Below are 18,148 nucleotides of genomic sequence, written 5' to 3'. Positions count from 1 at the left end.
CCGCCGTCCCTTCCCCGGGACCACAGCCCCGTGGAGCTGCCGCCCGCTGCGTCCCGATGGAACCAGCGGGGCTGGATCGCCGTGAGCGGGAGGAGCTGCTCCGGGGCTCCACCCGCAGGTGGACCCCTCCAGGTCTCCACCTGCTGCATTTTTCCCTGCTTCCTGAAGGAGTTGATACCTGTCAGACCACTGGGCTCATCTACATCCTTGGTCCCCAGGGAGATAGATGTATGAGGACTCTGCCCATGCTACCTGCTCCAAAGCTCAAAGAAAAGATCCCTAAGATTGATGACGGTCAGTTCCTGACCCTTCCTTCTCACCTTGGTTATATAGTTTGGTTATTAAGGGGATGATTTTCACTTGCACCAGGGGTACTACTCCCAGCAGCTGTGCAAAGATGCCAAAAGCAGCCCACAGCCCAGCGCTCCCCCGAGTTGCCTTCGCTTTCACGTGCTGCCCTTTGGGCAGGCCCTCCTTTTCCAGGTGAGCTCAGAGGGGGGAGAGGTGTGCAAGTAGGGGTCCCGCTTGCAGGGAAAGGGGCCCAGAGGGGAGTGGCTGGTGGGGGTCCAGTGGACGCATAGGTACGTGCACTCGTAACACTGGTGGAGCCAGAGAGGCTCCGATGGTTGCTCTTCCCCTAAGTCCTTCGATGGTTATTCCTGGCCAAGGAACAAGGTCAGAAAGCTAATTTGATCATGGCACGTTTCAGCCCAGAAACCAGAGGTTTTGTGGAGAAGCCCAGGCACACCAGCCTCATCCTCACTGCCTGTGTACAGGCGACAGGAGTTGGACAGAGATCTGTGCCACCTCCGGACCTTCTGGCGACCCCGCAGATCCAACCACTCCCCCAGGTATCCCAAAACATGCTTCAGTGGGTCCAACACTAGGGTGTCGGGGAGCCCCTTGTATGACCCCACTGATTCTGGGATCTCGGTTCAATCAGCCAAGACTTGGTGCATAATGAGGGAAAAGACACAAACTCTCCCATAAATGCATAAAGTTACTTTATTTTCAGTATACATTTAATTTTGAAAAATATAAATGCTAAAATATCTCATCATCTTCATCTTTTGATTCCATAAAAGTCACAATAGAAAGCTTCATAAAACTGTAAAATACTATAATGTTATAAGGAATTTCATGTTTTATATTACTGGAAAAAAAAATCACTTTAATATATTTGAAATGTTTTCTGCTTTTTTCCTTTTAGTTCCACCATCTGATCCACTTCGTTTCATCCTAAGCTCTCATTCTCTCCTCCAAAGCAAACACGGCTTAGGAGAATTAAAAACAATAATGAAAGTATCTGAAAGTGCGGCTTGATTCCAATACAGACACAAAGGTGTATCAGCCCAGGGGAGGGGGCAGTGCAGGCCGGGCAGGGACAGAACTGGCTGTAGCCAGCGGCCATCACGCGTCCCACCGTGAGCTGGGACCTTGGATTTGCTGGGGGAAGGTCATTTCTGAGGGCTGCCTCTGATCTTGGAGGGCTTTGGGTCAGTCTCCACATCTGCTCCCTGAAGCACCCACCCCCAGGCTTTTCTGACAAAATGCCTAATTTGGATTGAAAGGATGTTTTAGTTATTTTCGAAGGCATACGGCGTGCAGAGAACCTTTCCTTGCCATGTTGCAGGCTCTTCCCTGCTGTGGTGGGTGTTTCTCATGGAAAGCCCCAGAGAACCCTTTGTCCTGTCGGCAGCGCTGCTCTCGGCACAACACAAAAAACACAACACAAAGAGAAAGATCTACATCAGCAGTCAGGACACTTCAAGTGCATTTAACATGGTTCGGAAGCAAAGACCTCCTTTTTGGGGAGACAGGTCACCAGGCACCAGCAGATGGAAGCTGTGCCTGTCGAACTGACCGGGAGAGCCCCTGGGATCCACCTGAGGGCACCTTTCCTCTGGGACTACTACACATCCAGAGTCTGGGCAGGACCCAAGCAGCTCCTGTGTACTCTGCAGGCAACGCTCGAGCCTGCGTCCCCATGGTGAGCCAGGAGCAGGTGCTCAGCAAGAGATGGAGCTCACTGGCTAAAGCTGCCATCACACTTCCCAAGTTACCTGTCCTCCAGCAGCAGAAGGGATCCCAGAGCTACTCCTCTTCAGGTCTTTCCCAAGTCTCCCCAGCATTTTCAGAGTGGGTTGCAGCCAGGTTCCTGGGTTACCCAACACAGATTTCATGGAAATGGGAGACCCCTCGAGAGCGAGCGGGGGCTGTATGGAGGTGATGGCTCCTATGTGGGAGCAGATGGTAAAATTTGGCATTAAGGTCTCAGCACCATCAGAAAATCCTCTTGACTTCACCAACCCAGACTTTGGTTTCGCAAGGACTAAGTGGCAGCATGTGCCCATCCTCTGTTACGGGATTGTCTCCATCAGGGAATTCACCTGGAGAGCTGGGGTATTTTTTCTTCTTGTTTTGTTTTTCATTTTTGGATGAAGCTTTTAGTGTGTTCCCCCACGTCCTGGTGAAGTGCAGTTTCCCAAACGCATGTTTAGATGCACGCACCAGTATAAACACATTACGGAGAGAAAAACCTCTCTCCTGAGGTGATGCTCACTCGCTTGCTTCCACCCCAAAATCCTGGGATGCCAGTGCCTGGCCTGCTTAGTCTTGCTGCATCGCTGAGTCTGGGGCTGAGTAGCCAAGGTTTCGGGTAAATTCTGTAGATGATGGTAGACAGGTGTGGGATGCAGGAGGATGCGGATGTTTGCGAATCCAAGTGTCGGGATGAACATCCCAGCAGGCCACCTTCATCTTCCTCCTCGTCCGCTGTGCCTGAGCCACACCTCGGGTCTTCTCACTGCACACACACACACACACCGGTGTCCCATGGAAATCATGGAGTGATCCCATGTCCGAAATCAACAACAGGGATATAACCAGCATCTGTCTGTAGCGTTGGACCAACAGTGTCTTTAAGACTCTTCTAAGATCATGAGAGATTTAAGTCTCCTTCACAGCAGGGATTACTCATAAAAAAAACTCCAAAAAACCAACATAACCCTAAGAAAAACAGATGCTTTGGAGCAGAAGGTGTTAACTGAACTGATCCAGCTCTATGCAGGTCCTGGAGATTGTGGTGTGATGTCATGGGTTTGTTTTTTGTAAAAATCACATTATATATGGTACAATACATTTTTTTACAGAAAGCCTGGCATCTAGAAATAAGAGGTAGAACTACTCATAACTATATGTTTCCTGCTGCAGGAAAAAAATTCATTTTTCTTTACAGTAATTAAAAAAAGGTTAAAAAAATTGTCAAAAAAAAAAGAAGTCATAGGTTAGGCCCCCATAATTTAAACAAAATAATCTAGGAAAATAACACTCTTCCATGTACCTGACGGATTAAGTCCATTAAAGTGTTTCTTTAAAAAAAAATTGCATAGGAAAGGGACATTTCCAAACATGCTACAGCGATGGCAATGGTCTGTCTGTGCTGGGAGTGAAGTACCTTCTCTTTTATCTACAGGTGAGAGCACATGAGGGTTAGCAGCATGTTCCAGCATCTCTGAGCAGTGGGAGCAGACATGGAATTAGCCTGGAGGTCAGCTCTGTTCTGCCAGACAAACACCGGTGCACAACAGCCAGTGCCTCTGGCATTCCCACAGGTCCGACATGACATCTGTAACGCTCCTGCCCTCGCTGCGCTTCGGAGCCGAGGAGAAGGCAATCCGAGTTCTGGGCAGCGCGGGGACCCGGATAGACCTGGGGCCGTGGGCAGGGAGGGGCAGCGGGCTGGCTCAATTACCTTCACCGGCGGGAGCAGGGAGCTTCTTAACATTTGGCTACTGACAAAATTAATTTGTAAAAGATTGGACAGACAGACAAATTACAAAGTAGTTTCTGTTCCCTTGCTCCTCCAGAAATAACCATTGTCTTCAGGCTCAAGTTCTATTCTAATTTGAGGCACAACTTTTACTGGAGTTCGTGGAGGGCTGCGAAGAAGACGACAGACAAGGTCAGTGCAGGACAAACGCTGGGCTTTGGGAATACACGGCTGGATTTAAGGTAAGGCCCACACACAGATAATCTGAATGAGCTGGTCTGAACACTGCTCACAGCAGCAGGCAAAACCACCCATTTCACTGACCCAGGAGCTCCAAGTGTCCTGCACTTGTGCCTCACAGAATCCCGAAGTGTTTGGCTTGGAAGGGACCTTAAAGCTCATCCAGTTCCACCCCCTGCCATGGACAGGGACACCTTCCACTAGACCAGGCTGCTCCAAGTCCCATCCAACCTGGCTTTGGACACTTGCAGGGATGGGGCATCCTGGTGCTTCACTGCAGGCTGTGACAATACCCATCAACTGCCATTGAAATAATCTGGGCATCGCCACTGGGATGAATTTCAGCCGCTGTCTAAGACCTGTAAGCACGGACACACCTTTGATGTTTCAGAGGAATGAACTTGCCTAGGTCCAGATCCCACTCCTGGTGCCGGGAGGCCCAAGCTGGCCCCAAGGACCGGACTCTGAGCAATTATTACTTCCTGCAATTTAAGATTATTATTTACTCTATTTTCCACCACAGATATGGAAAAATGGGTTATTTCCCCTTGGCAATGCCCCTCTGGACTCCTCCCAGGAGCTCCACGTCTTTCTCCTGGTCCGACTCCCAAACCAGTCCTCAGTGCTGCAGCCAGGGTCTATCCAGGGCCACTGGAGCCTTCAGGTCTCTCACAGGCTCTCCACTCCCCATCCCAAGCACTGCCAGGGGCTGGAATAACTATGGAATCAACTTGTTCATAATCACCTTGGGAAGCAGCAACCCAGTGTAGGGAATGTTCTGCAAGTGTTTTTTAAGAATTCCCTATAGGAAACTTGCTGTGTTCTGAGAGGGGGCAGAGGTGCATTTTTCTGACTCATTCCAAAGCGCACTTCCCGGGTGCTTACCTTGGCATGGCGTGTGATTGAAGGAAGGGAATTGTATCAGCACGATGTGTGGCGTTCAAGGAATGTCGGTGATTTTTCTCCTGGGGGAAGAAAACCTCGGCTGTCATTGTGGCAGCACCGCGCCTCAAGCCCTGCCTCAGCGCCTCCAACCCACATCTATGGGCCAAGCTCTTTTCCTGTTAGCTGCCAGATGGATCCACAGCTTGGTGAGGAAACACTCCATTCCTGTCTCTCCTCCAAAGTATATGGGTGCGAACAGGACCCGTTTCCCAGGAGTTCCCCCACCTTTTGGGCTTGACACTTACCTTCGATCTACACCCCTCAGTTACCCCGTGCTCCCACTGTCGCACCCAAAGTCCTTGGGAGAAACAGGGTTGCTTGTGGCCTGGACTAGCTTCTCTCCCCCGACCCTATGGGAAGCGTGCTTTCTGGGAATAAGAGTCCCATTCCCGCTCTTGCTGCAGGAGAGCTGATGTTAGTGGTACTATCAGGAATATACTCTGGATGGCAGAGTTGTATTCAAGCACAATCCCACACTGGTGCTGATTTTTTTTTCATTCCAGTGGCCTGGTAAATTTTAGTTTTTATTTTGCATTGTTTCTAATTAAAAACCAGCAAATAAAATACTGGATTATAAAAATGCATAAATACACTAACCAACTACAGCTCAGCTCATGGGTGATTTACCCTGTTCTATCTCCAAGGGCATTCCCACAAATGGGTTGATGGCAGAATTACCTTTTCCTGAACTATTTTAGCCCTTAAGATGTTGGAAAAAAGGCATCTGATCCTAAAATCCTGAGTAACAATATTTAGGATGCAATTTGGTTTTAGTACATCAGGAACGTACAAAAAACACAGAATGAGGAGGATGTGTGGCTGCCTGAGGCTGATTTTGGATGATGCGCTGACATCAGCAAAACATTGAGGATGTCCAAACAGCCAAGAAAATGTCTCCTTTCCAATGGTTTTGTTTTATAATCCCAATCTCTAAGTGTTCCTGTATCTAAAACCCACGGGGTAACGCTTAGCATTCCCTGAGGCCTCTGTATGCTACCTAAAGGAAGGGGACCTGGCTCCCAGCTCTTCAGCCCTACGGATAAATTAAGGATCTAAAGATCTCAGGGTTTAGGTCCTGTTCCTAGGAAGCACTAGCCTGGCAGCAGCACTGATTTATTACTTCAGTTTGTATTTCTCCCCTCCCCCCTCAGAAGAAAAGAGCATATGACACCCTTAGTACGTTAAAAAGTCATCCCAAAGGCAAAATCACCAAGGTCAGCCGTGATTCCTCACTTAAAAGAGGAAAATGTAAAATGGGAATGACTGAAAATAAAGATTAAATTCATCAATTATAGCTATTAACATGAGAAATTAAAACCAAAAAGAAGAGCACAAATCACCCTAGAAGGGAAATATGTTAATGGCCAACTGATCTCTGCCTGTGCAGCTTAATGACACAAATAATTAATTACTCTGTTAAATGCTGATTTTTGCAACTGCTTGGCACCTAAGGGAACAAACAGTGACAGGACAGCGCTGCAAATCCAGAACACCAGGCTCAGAGGAAAAAAATAAATCCCACCATCAGCAGGTTAACACCAAGGGGGAGAGGGAGAGGAAAGGAAGAGAGAGTGGGTGGCCGGGAGGCCTGTGAGGAGCTGGAGAAAAGCACTTAAACTGGAGGCACCAGAAGGAACAACACTGATTTTGTAACCAGCAAGAAAAAAAAAAAAAAAAAGCTCACAAAAGCAAAATCTGTCATAAAGCAGGGGCCTGGAAATTAAAAAGGAGAGGAAAAAAAAAAAGAACGAGAGAAAAGTACTTCTCAAGTAAAAGGAAAGATTAAAAAATAAAAAATATCACTCTAAATATACAGAGATATATTTTTGTAGTGCAAGTCAGAGTCAAGCAGGCATGCAAGAGCTTAGTTCTACTCACTGTCGGCAGGTTTGCTATCACTTAGGAAAGGTTCCTGCTCCATGATGTCCATTGGTATTTTAATACTTGGGACTTTTTCTGAGTAGGGGCAGTCAGACTGTGAAAGAAACGTGTAAAAGGTCTTAGAATATTCCCAGTGCTCTCTCTCTTTATCGTCTCCCACACATTAAAATTATCCTTCACATAGTTCTGTAAGAATGAGGAAAAGAAAAGAAGAAAAAAGAGAAAAGCATCCTCCAGCTTAGTTGCCTGATGGATTCCACTGGTTCCCCACTGCACCCCACTTCCCTTCATCCCTCATACTCCGAAAATAAAACAGACTGAAAGAATAATCTTGTGGAATTGTAACTTGCAATAAATCTTCCCTCTTCCCACCCCATCGTCTTCTAAGACACGATCCCATTCTGCCTGGAGTCAGCTGCAGGAAATAGAGATGGAAAATGCATTTGTGGGCGGACACAGCAGGGCACTGGCTGCTGGAAAAGCTCATCCAAACCCTTTATCCTGCTGGGGTTTTTGTAATTGTTCCCAATGGCTCTACAGGGCCCAGATATGACATGGCAGAGGTTCCTTACATCAGACTGGCTCAGATCTCTCTTTAATGCAAGTGGAGTCAAACCCAATCTCAGTTACACCTCTGGTTCATCAATTCCAGAGCCCTTGGAAGAATTCTGTAACCCTGGCCCAGCCAGAGAAACAGCAACCAGGTCAGGATGAGGGAAAAGCCGGGGTTGGGTACCAGCAGAATTTTACACCCCACTGCCTTCTGTCACCCACCTGTTTCTGCTTAACTGGAGGTGCTTGGAATTGTTTTGCTCTTTTAAAAATAAAGGGAACTCCTCATAGGCAGGGAAAGGCTGATACTGCCTAACTTGGCCAAGGCAAGAAAAGTGGGATTTGCCAGAAGTGTTGGGACATCTTTGTTCCTGAAGAGAACCAGACCCACAACACCAGGGCGGAGGGAGGAGACCTTTCAGTCAGGGCAGGAAAACACTAAAGAGGCCAGAGAATGGCTCTCCTTGGATTATTATTCTTATTTTTAATTTGTTTTTTAACATAACTGATATCCAGTGCCTTATTTCATACTCCAACAGCAAGATGTTTCCTCAGGACTATTTTTATGAGGCTCAGGGACAAGCAAAACTCAAATAAAGCACAAGCAACACCCAGCAGTTCCCTTGGCTGAACTCGGATCCATATATTGCTCCCCGAATCCCACAGGATTAACTCTGGGGGGGTGGATATTTCTGGAAGGGAAAGTGTGAATGTAATCCAACCAGTAATGCCCAGTGCTGTATGTTCAGGAAGCTGGTAAAAGCAAGTGCTGAAAAAAAACCAACAAGAGTTAAGAACCAGTATTTTGCATAAAATCTCTTACCCATTAGGTTAATTACTGTACCTGGAATTCAGGAAAAGCCTGGGAAGAGAGGAAGTATCTTAAAACATACTGGAGAGAGGGGACCCATGGCTCGGGATAAGATGCTGCTGGATTCACACCAGTCAAGAGGAGGGGACGGAGTAAAACCTTTGCTGACTACTCAGGAGGGCCTCTTTTAATCTCATTTTGGTTTGCTCAGAGGTGCTAAAGATAACCCTCGCCCTGGGAACTGGAGGAATGATGGGACAGGGCTGCTTGCTGAACTTAGTCTGAACTAAAAGCCAATCCTCTGAGCTGTTTTTCCCACTGCACTAAAATGGGATTCTTTTCCAGCTTCAGGCGACCTTACCTCTCCCTACACCCCAGGAAAGGCCCTTCTTCATGGACGTGAGCAGAAGTGACGCCATGCTTAGAACTCACCACAGAGTGGGTTTAGCACTTCAATGCAAATTTAAAGGATTTGAGTTAGACCTGAGAAGGAGAATATGTAAAAGCACCAGGACTACATTTCTTCTTTTTATATATAGAGAAGGAAAGAGAACAGTCAAAGGCACATGGGTCTGGTCTAGCCGGGTCACTTTTCACTATTTAGGGCATGCTGCCCCCTGAGGTAGGACCAGAGTGTACTGCAGAGGGCACGGATGCTCGGGAAACACTTAGGTGATGAGGTTTACCAACACAAAGCAGTTTTTCCTGCAATATGACAAATCACATCTATTTTGTGCTTTCCAAAAGAGCCATTACAAAAATATTTAAAAAAAAAAACCAGAAGGACCTGAGCTGCTGGTGAAAAGCATTCTCCTCCTAAAATGCAAGAGACAACGAAGGGGAGAAAGGCGCAGGAGGGAAGCTGGAGGAGGCAGGGTCATGAGAGGCATTCTAGCAAGGGGCATGACATCTCAGCAGGTACCTGGTGCTCTTGGAAAGTGCGATTTCATTCCTGGCAATGCACAAACCACCCACCACAGGCTGGAAAAGGGAAGGCAGTGTAGAAAATAAGTTTTCTTTGGGACCCATTTGCTGCAGCAGCAAAAGACTGAGCTGTCAGCTCCCCAGGTAGCTGGAAAATGTCCAGCCTGCAGCACTGGGCAGGGCATGGAACGTGCTGGGGGTTAGCTACTGGAAGCTAACCCCGGCAGCTACCTAGGAAGGAGGAATATGACAAAAGCAGGAAGCTCCTTACATCATCATTGTCACTGTCCATACTGCCCTTCTTCTTTTTCTTCTTCTTCTCATCCTCTTTCTTCTTCTTGTCCTTTTCTGGAATGACGTCGTCAAGAAAGCTTAAGTCATGCTGGGAAAAGAGGTAGTCCATGGCTTTTCTGACTGCCACCAGGGCCAAGATCTGCAAAGGCAGAGAGGCATTCCCAGTCACATTTTACCTTTCATTTGGAACACTGCATTCCTCTCAGTTCTGCTTCTAAGCCCATACTCTTGAATTCTGGCTGTAAATGAACATACAGAGAAGGTGGTGAACACCTGGGACATCTCTGTCAGCTTGAAAGGTTGTGCTGTGACTGCCTCATGTCAGAAAAAAACAGAAGCAGCGGACACAAAACAGTATCATAATCACTGAGTAATCCTGTATTACTAAACAATAAATAGAAAAAACCGAGCACTTTCATTTACTTTTGGAGGCAGGTTCACAGGACAGCCTGAGTAATAAAGCCTTGACTTACTTCTCACCATTTGCCCAGCTGAGCTCTTAAGAAATCAGACAAGTGCCAATCCATGCTCCCAGAGTTTGCAGAATAAAGTTTACTGGGATTGTGGCAGCGGGAAACTGGAGGAAAAGCTTGTTCTGTGCAAGACTGCAATGAAAGCACTGGGAAAAAGGAAGGCACATGTCTGAAATGGGTGTTTACATGGACGCTGGGTCTGACACCCCCAGCAGAGGCCACTGGGATCCCACACAGGCTTTGCTAATGGCTACATCCACAGGCTGGAAGCTGTAACCCATTCCCAACAGGCTGCCTTCAAGGAAAACTTTGTCCCAAGCAATGACGATCCGCAGCACAAACAATTCCTAGGAAAAGATCTCAAGCTTTGACTTGTGCAACTTAAGACGCAGTTACGGACGTGAGGAATTACTCAGGGTGGAAAGATGCCATGCAGACACTCGTGATCATCCCACTATGAATTACTGTGTTGAAAATGCCTTTCCTCCAAATAAACAGGGAGTTGGGCAAACCCTCACAAACTGGAAGTCTGTACTTTTTTTGCTCATGAGTGCAGAAAATTGAGCTTTTGCCATCACATCCAGCTCCATCAAAGCTGTGGCTGTGCCTTCCCCGAGCCTGCACCATTCTAACAAACTTTGGCAGCCTTGGGTTTCACTCAGATTCTAATATGGGCAAAGAGATTTTAGATTCAGCTTCCAAAATCAGTGCAACACAGCCATGGAATTGCGATGGAATGCCACATCAGTGGGAATTACTACTAATTTTTAACATCTTTTACAGGAGCATGTGTCCCAGCAGGAACACTTGGAGGATTTTTTTACTTGCATCATCTTTTCTCATTTCACCATCTTGTTCTGTATCTGGGTTCTGCCTTCCCTCCTTCTCTCCCTTGAATAAGCACTGCAGCTCCTACCTGCCCCCACAACTCATATTTTACTTGTCCATAAACCTGAAATTAGGTGACCTGGGGCCACAATTTATTCAGGAGTTTCATAAAGCTTCGTCTTTGCAGAAGTCTGACCCATCTCCAAGCCAGAGAGTGCCTAACTGTGTCTATAGGTCTAGTTCTAATATGAATAATCACCCACTGATGGTAAACAACATTAGTGCCTTTTTACTTGAGTTCAAGGAAAAGAGACATTCCCTTTCCCTCCCTCTGGCACCCCTCTTAGCACTGAGCCTCCTTCTTGGTTTTGTCAATTTGTGCTATTTAAAAGCCAGGGAGACATTTTGTATCTGGTAGTTAGTGTGGACTAAAACAGGAAAACTATGTCACTCTCCTTGGTTCGTGCAGCTCAAGGAGAAACCACGGCAAACCTCACCTTGGCAGCCACGAATGGTCAACACTAACTACACCATCCCGGGAAAAAATTAACTTTCCAGGCTCGTTTTCCTCCAGACGATTTATGTAAAGGCAGCCACAGCCACACTGACCCCGTGCAGTGCTACGTGAGTGCCATGAGTGGAGCTCTGAGCCAGAGATTCGCCAGGGAGAGGTTGGATTTACACACTTACAGGAGTGTACAAGCAAGGAAGGAGCAGGCTGTGGTGAAAATGAGGGATGTGAAGGAGTGTGGGGGTATACTTACAGCTCTTTACCGGCTAGGCTAGTAGTTTAATGCCTTAAGAAAACCTCGAGCAGCCTAGAGAGGTAGCATGGGCAATCTGGCATTTCAGTAGCTCTAAAAGCGGCAAAATGGTAGCTGCAAATCTAATACCACCAGCAGAAGCAAAGAGGGAGAATTACAGCTCTTAGCTTGCCTAATTTCCCACAATTAGAAGCTTTCAAAAGAAACAGAAGCACACAGATGGTGCCAGAAAGAGTTGCAAAGCCAAAAGAGGGCAGGTCCCCCCTTGGTCCTCTCTTTTATTCGGAGAAGGGGAAAGGGGAGGACTGGGGGCGGAGCCGGGGTGACCGGCAAATCAGACCCTGCTAAAGAGTTAGAGTTACATTTGGTTTTGCCCGCGCTTGGAACAAAGGGGTTCAGCTTGGGGAGGGGGAGGGGAAGCTCGGAGCAGGCAGCAACAAAGAAGAGCATCACCTACCATGACAGGGAATATGATAGCGGCCACAGTGGATTTGAGGATCCAGAGGAGGGCCAGGCACACCACCTGCAGGAAGGTGAAGAGGTGTACCCGGCGCAGCGGGACGTGGCGCAGGTAGATAAAGTCAGGCTGGTGTTTTAGAGGCATCAAGAGCAGCTTCAGACGATCCATGAACTGGAAAGGAATATAAAGGGGATGGTGAAATGAAACCCAGGATGCACAAAAAAGAGAAAACAAAATGAATGCCTAAACCAGGGTCAGCATCACACTCTGGGGTATTTTTACTGTCCTCCTGTTCCCTGCTCCTGCCAAGGGAAGACATTCAGCCTTCAGGAGCAATGCTTTTGTTTTCCCCAAATAAATTGGGAGCAGAGGTCAACAGAGGCGAGGGCAGACACTGCACTGCCAGCGAACAGAAGAGCACCTCACCGAAGAGCAAGGAAGACGGGCAGCTTTCCCAGCAGTGTCCCTTTGCCCTATGCTGGACCGGATGGACTTGGGAGTTAAACCAAAATGGGGATTTCTCAAAGAGTAAAAAACACTCTTGATCCCAGTCCCCCCACCACCTGGGTCGGGAGCAGGGGAAATCCCCTACAGGAGAGCCAGCCCGGGGCCCAGCAGGACAATCCCCTCGTTGTCCCCTGCCGGAGCGCGGGCTCACTGCCCACTGCCTGGACCAGACGGACCCCGCACCAATGAATGGAAGCTGGAGCTGTTTTACAGAACACCCGAGGGAATTCTGGGGCTCACAGAACAGGCAGTCCCTTCCCCTTAGGGCACAACCCAGCACGAAAAAGAAAAGCCACAATTAACAGGGTGCCAGAAAGCAACAAAACCGCGTCCAGCCTCCTTGGGCCAGCTACAGGCACTGGGCATGAGAATGGCTCCTTACGTAAGATTTCCTCAATGACAAAATGAGGGGCTTGGCTTCCCCTCCCTGGAGAACAATGTCCCTGCTCATTAGCATTGAGGAATGACCCTGCTGCCATAAATCATCCTCCTTGTTTGCCTTCAGTGGCAGAGGACCCAAACCACCCTGGCAGTGAGCCTGAGCTGGGGCAGAAGCCTGCAGAATCCTGGAATGGTTTGGGTTGGAGGAGATCCTAAGGGGATCCTCTTGTTCCACCCCCTTGCCATGGGTAGGGACACCTTGCACTAGACCAGGTTGCTCCAAGCCCTGTCCTGTTTGCCAAAGATGGACCCAGGCCTTCACAAAGCAGCCCCTGGCACTGACAAGTGCCCACTTGGCCACTCTCCCTTGGTCTCCCATCTCAGGACACCCAGGCTGTGGCAAAGTTTGTCAACAGCTGCCACCCTCCATGGGTTTCCTGGGAAGGAAGAGGAGGCAGTGAAGGGGAAGGGGAAAGCTGGAGGGTTGTGGAAGAAGCCCTGTGCTGGTTGATGACTCACCTGCACGCCGTTGAGGGATGCAACTCCCATGTAGAGGAAGACACCATAGAGCACAGGCATGGGAATGAACTGTGGGAGGAAGAGCATGAGAGACCAGGTGAACAACCTCCCCATATGCCATGCACCGCTAACACACGGTGGGACAACACTCCCAGCCTGTCATCAATTCAAACTGCACCCATGAGTGGACAACACAGAGGAATGAAGCGATACAAATAATAAAGCAAAATAAAGGCAAATAAGCAATAAATCCTTCTGCTGTGTTTTGAGAGACACAAGGACATTTGTGCAATCACACTCTCCCACTTCACCAGGACTTGGACATCTTGTCAAGAACCAGAGGGAACGATGCCAGTCACTCAGCAAGTTGAGCAGCAGGTGGGCAAATGTATTCCAGTGAGCTTCAAACTGCCTTTCACCTCTGATTTGTGGAAGCAGAAGGCAGAGAAGAAAAGATGGCAGCATGGTCCTGTAGTTTGTGGTATACCCAGTTTTCCCAGATAACAAGTGACAGAGCAAGAGGAAACGGACTCAAGTTGCGCCAGGGGAGGTTTAGGTGGGATGTTAGCAAAAACACCTTCATAGAAAGGGTTCTCAAGCCCTGGCACAGGCTTTCCAGGGCAGTGCTGGAGTCACCATCTCTGGAAGAATTTAAAGGCAGGGTAAATGTAGCACTTGGGGACATGGTTTAGTGGTGACTTTGGCAGTGCTGGTGGGACTGGGTGATCTTAGAGAGCTTTTCCAGTTGAAACAATCCTGTGATTCCAGGTCCAGTCCAGCTCAGTAAGCCATGCAAATCCATGCAGAAAGGCTGTTCTTTGGAGTCCCACCTCAGCGACAACAGTCATGCCAAGCCAATCTCTGCCTGCTCCGTCTCTTGCACACATTAATCCATAACTACTCCCATAATACAGGACTGTGACTTCCCTTCTTCGTTGCCAGGATGCGTCCTTTCAAACATCGCTTTCTGCTCCCTCAAAGTGCTAAGTGCTGCCCATTCCTCCACATTGGGCACATCTCCCCGCGGGAGTGAAGAAGGTGCAGGGGAACACCAGACAGGCTCCCCAGAATGAGCCTCTGTCCCTCAACACAGAAGTGGGCAGCCAGCCTGGCAGGACAGGAACAGGGATGCTTGGAACAAACCACAGGCAGGAGCTGAATAATGGCCTTTGCAGGATTTCCTGGAGCTCAGGGAGGATGGGATGAGCTCCAAAGGATAGCCCCTCATGCAATGCCAGGTGGCTGCCACTGAATGGCAGCCACAGCCAGACCACAGCGCCCACTGTTCCCAGCACTTCTGTGCTGGGAACCCTCCCCTTCCTACCTCTGCACAGAGATCATTGAAGAGGCAAGTAACACAGCAGCTATCCAGTGTTTTAGCATATTCCCCATCACCTTATTCATCATTTCCAGCAGGCATTTCCCCTGGGGGCACATGATCACCAAAGTCACCCGGCCACATGCTGTCCAAAGCCTCCCTGCCTGCATTTTTCCTTCCTTCCCGAGTCTCACTGCCCATCCCCTCCTGTGAGCTTGTTAACTGCTAACTCATCCTTCTCTGGGATTTATTTCTTCCTTCGAGTGAGCCGCACTGATCTTTCCCATTCGAAGGCAAATGCTTTTTCTGCAGCGTGGGGTCTGCCAACACCATTGTGCGAGGGACAGGGACCCAGCGTGTGGTTCACAAAGCTGTGGGTGACCACGGGATTCAAAACCCTCACTGGATCTGAGGGATGAAACAAGACATGACAGTAGCTCCAGTAAGCAAGAGCTGAGCTTCCTAGCTCATTTTCACTGCTCTCTTCTCCTCCCCTTTTATTTATTTCCATGGGTTTTTCTTAAAAGTAAGAAAAATGTCTGAATATTATTTCACCATTCCATGACGATGAATCCTGTGGATCATCCCGAGGTGAAACATCAGTACATTATCCTGCAGAGCAGCAACCAGTGCTGTCATTTCGGAAGACTTTCTCTTGGCCAAGTTTTCCCTAACGATGCGGGTATTGGCTTTGGTGCTCCGAGCAAAGCTGCTGCAGGCCAACAGGCTTAGAACTGTATTTATAGGAAAGTGCCTATCAGCCTCCTAGCAGGGCCAAGGATGTTTCTGTGGAGATCTGCCTGGGCTGAGCAGAAACACCAGCAACTTCCGAAACCAGCACAGCCACCGCAAAGCCCTCAGAAAACAAAGCTAGGATTATTCTGTGGATTGCCTGGTTTATTGAATTTGGGATTGCCAGCGTTCAATTCGCCGCTGGCAGGAGAAGACTGAAATGTTCTGCAATGTCTTTAGCAGTGCAGCTCTCTCCAGCAGGACCCTGCCACTGGAATTTGCTAAAGGTCCTGAAATCCTGCCAGGTCCTTCCCACTGGCACATGGGCCAGGAGCGTGCTGACTTATCCCCAGGCGTCCTCCAGCAAGGATCTTCCCCACACATTGTCTTAGGGGAAGCCCAGACAAATAATTAATGACCGAAGCAATAACAGGGGAAGTAACAGACCCCAGTGGAATAGAGGAAGAGGGATCTTGCAGGGAAAGGTTACATAAAGTAAAAACCAGGATTATCACAATCAGGCATTAAAGGCACAGAAATGCCTGTTTGTGTGGAGGTGGAAGCTGTTACCCAAGACACTAGAATTCGAGCTAAACAACCTTAGAAATGAAGAACAGCAACACAGTGGCTCGGAAATCCACTGTCTCCACTCTCTCCACAGGCAGCATTGCTGCTCCCTACCTGTCTCCTACCCTCAGGCTCATATCTCACTGTGCCTCTCAGTCCCTGTGGTTTCCAAAAACTCATCTGCAGCCTCCAGAAATGCTCCTCCAGACACCCATCTGCTCTGTCCCGCAGTTACGGCGCATGGTGCCACTGGTCTGACATCTTCTGCTCATGCCATCGGCCTACGGATCCATGGATAAGGGCTCCTGCAGCTGACATCTCCTGCTGGACAGTACGTGCATGCTTGGCACCACGTCCATCACTATCCCCGGAGAAGGCAACATCCTCCACAAGACAGGGATAAGCAGGTTTTCCAGTTTCCTTCTACAATCTGATGATCCACTAAGGATGCATTTCTCTGTGGCTACATGCCAACACATTTCTGGTCTTGGAAAATAGTAACCTACCTAGATCCATTGGTCCATCAGCAGCACATCTGTCCACAGCCTTGGCTAACCTCACAGGAAAAAAACAGTTCAGGAGATGAAGAAATGCCATTTAATTGCACTGCTTCCTCCAGAAACATGTTTTCCATACTCTGAGCTTTATCCACAATATGTTTTCCATAAAACACAGGCCCAGTAGAGGTATAAAAAAAACCATAAAAGAAAAGGGAACTTAACTTTATGCAAACATGGAAAAATAATCTTAAAATGAAAAAACCCACGGTGCCCAAGAACCCCAGCCCTGAATAGTGACCCCTGGTCTAGCACACTACAACCATATTGGTTTTTCCTTCCAAAAGTTTTGGATTTAAGCTTTCAAAGAACTGTCAACAGTCTTTACCTTCAGGATGGGAGCCATGAAGACAGACACTCCAGTCAGGATGAAAACGATGACTCCGGTGACTCTCTGCTCCCTGAAACAACATCACTGAGTCAGGACCACAGGTACTTAATGCCAGCTGAGATCCCCAAAACCCATTTTTGCAGCCACATTTTTCAGGCACCAGCATCAGGCAGATGGCTGGATCCTGACCAAGCCCGGCAGACCTCTTTTTTAAACTCCCAGATCGTTTTGTTACACTGTTTGGGGATCAACACAGCGTTGCAACTGAGCAGGGGGAGCGTGTTTACAAGTTAAACATTACAAACCATCCAACAGCACTCCCAGCTCCCTGCACAGCCGTACTCAGAGCATGCAGAGAGGCAATAAATCATCAGCTCTCCACACTGAGATCAGTAACAGGTTGTGAGCCCTGCCCAGAGCACTCCAGCAGCCGGATAAATCATTCAGACCTTCACAGGGTGCTGAACATGTGCCTTCAGCAGCACCCACAGGGCTTCCCACATCCAAAAATACCTCGGCCGGTAGTATTTCAGAACACTGAAAGTCAGGCCATAAAATTTCTATTTAGTTGCCAAAACAAGCAGCCTGATTCCAGGAGTAATCCCATCGGAGGCACTTCAGACCACTTAATTAAGGCAACCAAACACAGGAAAAAACGCTTCATTAAATAGAGCTGGTTGCACTAGGTATGGCAGATTTGTATGTTTGACCGCTACATTTGCTAAAGAATGCTTAATTTCTCTGGTTAGAGAAATCTGCAGGAAATTTATTTCCTTTAACACAGGAACACTGCATCTGATGTGCCAAATAAACTTTGGAGGAGTCACATGGGGGCTTGCCCAAGGAATTTGCTTTGAAAATAGAGAGAAAGCAGCACAAAATTCTTTGTACAAAAGGATTTTGCAGGCAAACAAGGTAATTCAGTGTTCCTGGTTGGACATACCTCACTCCCAAAAACTTGGGCTGTTCTCCAGGGGCTGAAGTCTCCGTCTCCATCTTCAAGCTGTCGATGTGAGCGATGGAGATGACAGTAGCAGCCACGTACCAGGGCAGCCCCATAAAGGAGCAGACAATCATCAGAATGGCCACCCAGAACAAATCCAGATGATATCCAGCACCTTTCTGTGGAGGGAGACAAACAACCTTCAGCCTAATTATTCCAAATGCCTACAGAGCAGGGCAGAGGCACACCAGACAGGCAGCATTTCTTTCTGCAACATCCAGGCCAGCAGAGCCAAACACCAGATATACATCGGATCTTGTGAACAGCATAAGGAAGCACCTCCCTCAGG

At 48.2% G+C, this 18,148-nt stretch overlaps 1 protein-coding gene and 1 long non-coding RNA gene across 12 annotated transcripts in view; one reads left to right on the top strand and one right to left on the bottom strand.

Moving 5' to 3' along the window:
- The first annotated feature begins 6 nt into the window (after nt 1–6).
- LOC121663996 lies at nt 7–1,738 on the top strand. The gene is made up of 3 exons (XR_006015837.1): nt 7–294; nt 370–483; nt 710–1,738. It is a non-coding gene; the product is annotated as an uncharacterized LOC121663996 (long non-coding RNA).
- Nucleotides 1,739–2,616: 878 nt separating this feature from the next.
- The window catches only part of SLC4A4 (solute carrier family 4 member 4), a 153,149-nt gene continuing 137,617 nt past the window's right edge, over nt 2,617–18,148 (bottom strand). For 6 of the 11 annotated variants that reach the window (XM_042026920.1, XM_042026921.1, XM_042026923.1 and 3 more), the window contains 7 exons: nt 17,800–17,978; nt 16,854–16,926; nt 13,352–13,420; nt 11,942–12,115; nt 9,397–9,558; nt 4,898–4,977; nt 2,617–3,941 (listed from right to left, as the gene is read on the bottom strand). In XM_042026920.1, the coding sequence (XP_041882854.1) occupies nt 3,836–3,941; nt 4,898–4,977; nt 9,397–9,558; nt 11,942–12,115; nt 13,352–13,420; nt 16,854–16,926; nt 17,800–17,978 (843 nt within the window). In that variant the 3' untranslated portion in view covers nt 2,617–3,835. Of the gene's footprint in view, nt 4,372–4,897; nt 4,978–6,835; nt 6,933–9,396; nt 9,559–11,941; nt 12,116–13,351; nt 13,421–16,853; nt 16,927–17,799; nt 17,979–18,148 lie in introns of all 11 variants that reach the window. The other 5 variants (XM_042026914.1, XM_042026919.1, XM_042026924.1 and 2 more) reach the window with 3 other exon arrangements.

Source organism: Corvus kubaryi, unplaced genomic scaffold (assembly GCF_017639235.1).
Source record: "Corvus kubaryi isolate FWS band 111438036 unplaced genomic scaffold, C.kubaryi_AGA036_p1.0 37292, whole genome shotgun sequence".
Lineage (NCBI taxonomy): Eukaryota > Metazoa > Chordata > Aves > Passeriformes > Corvidae > Corvus > Corvus kubaryi.
This window is presented reverse-complemented; position numbering and strand designations above follow the sequence as displayed.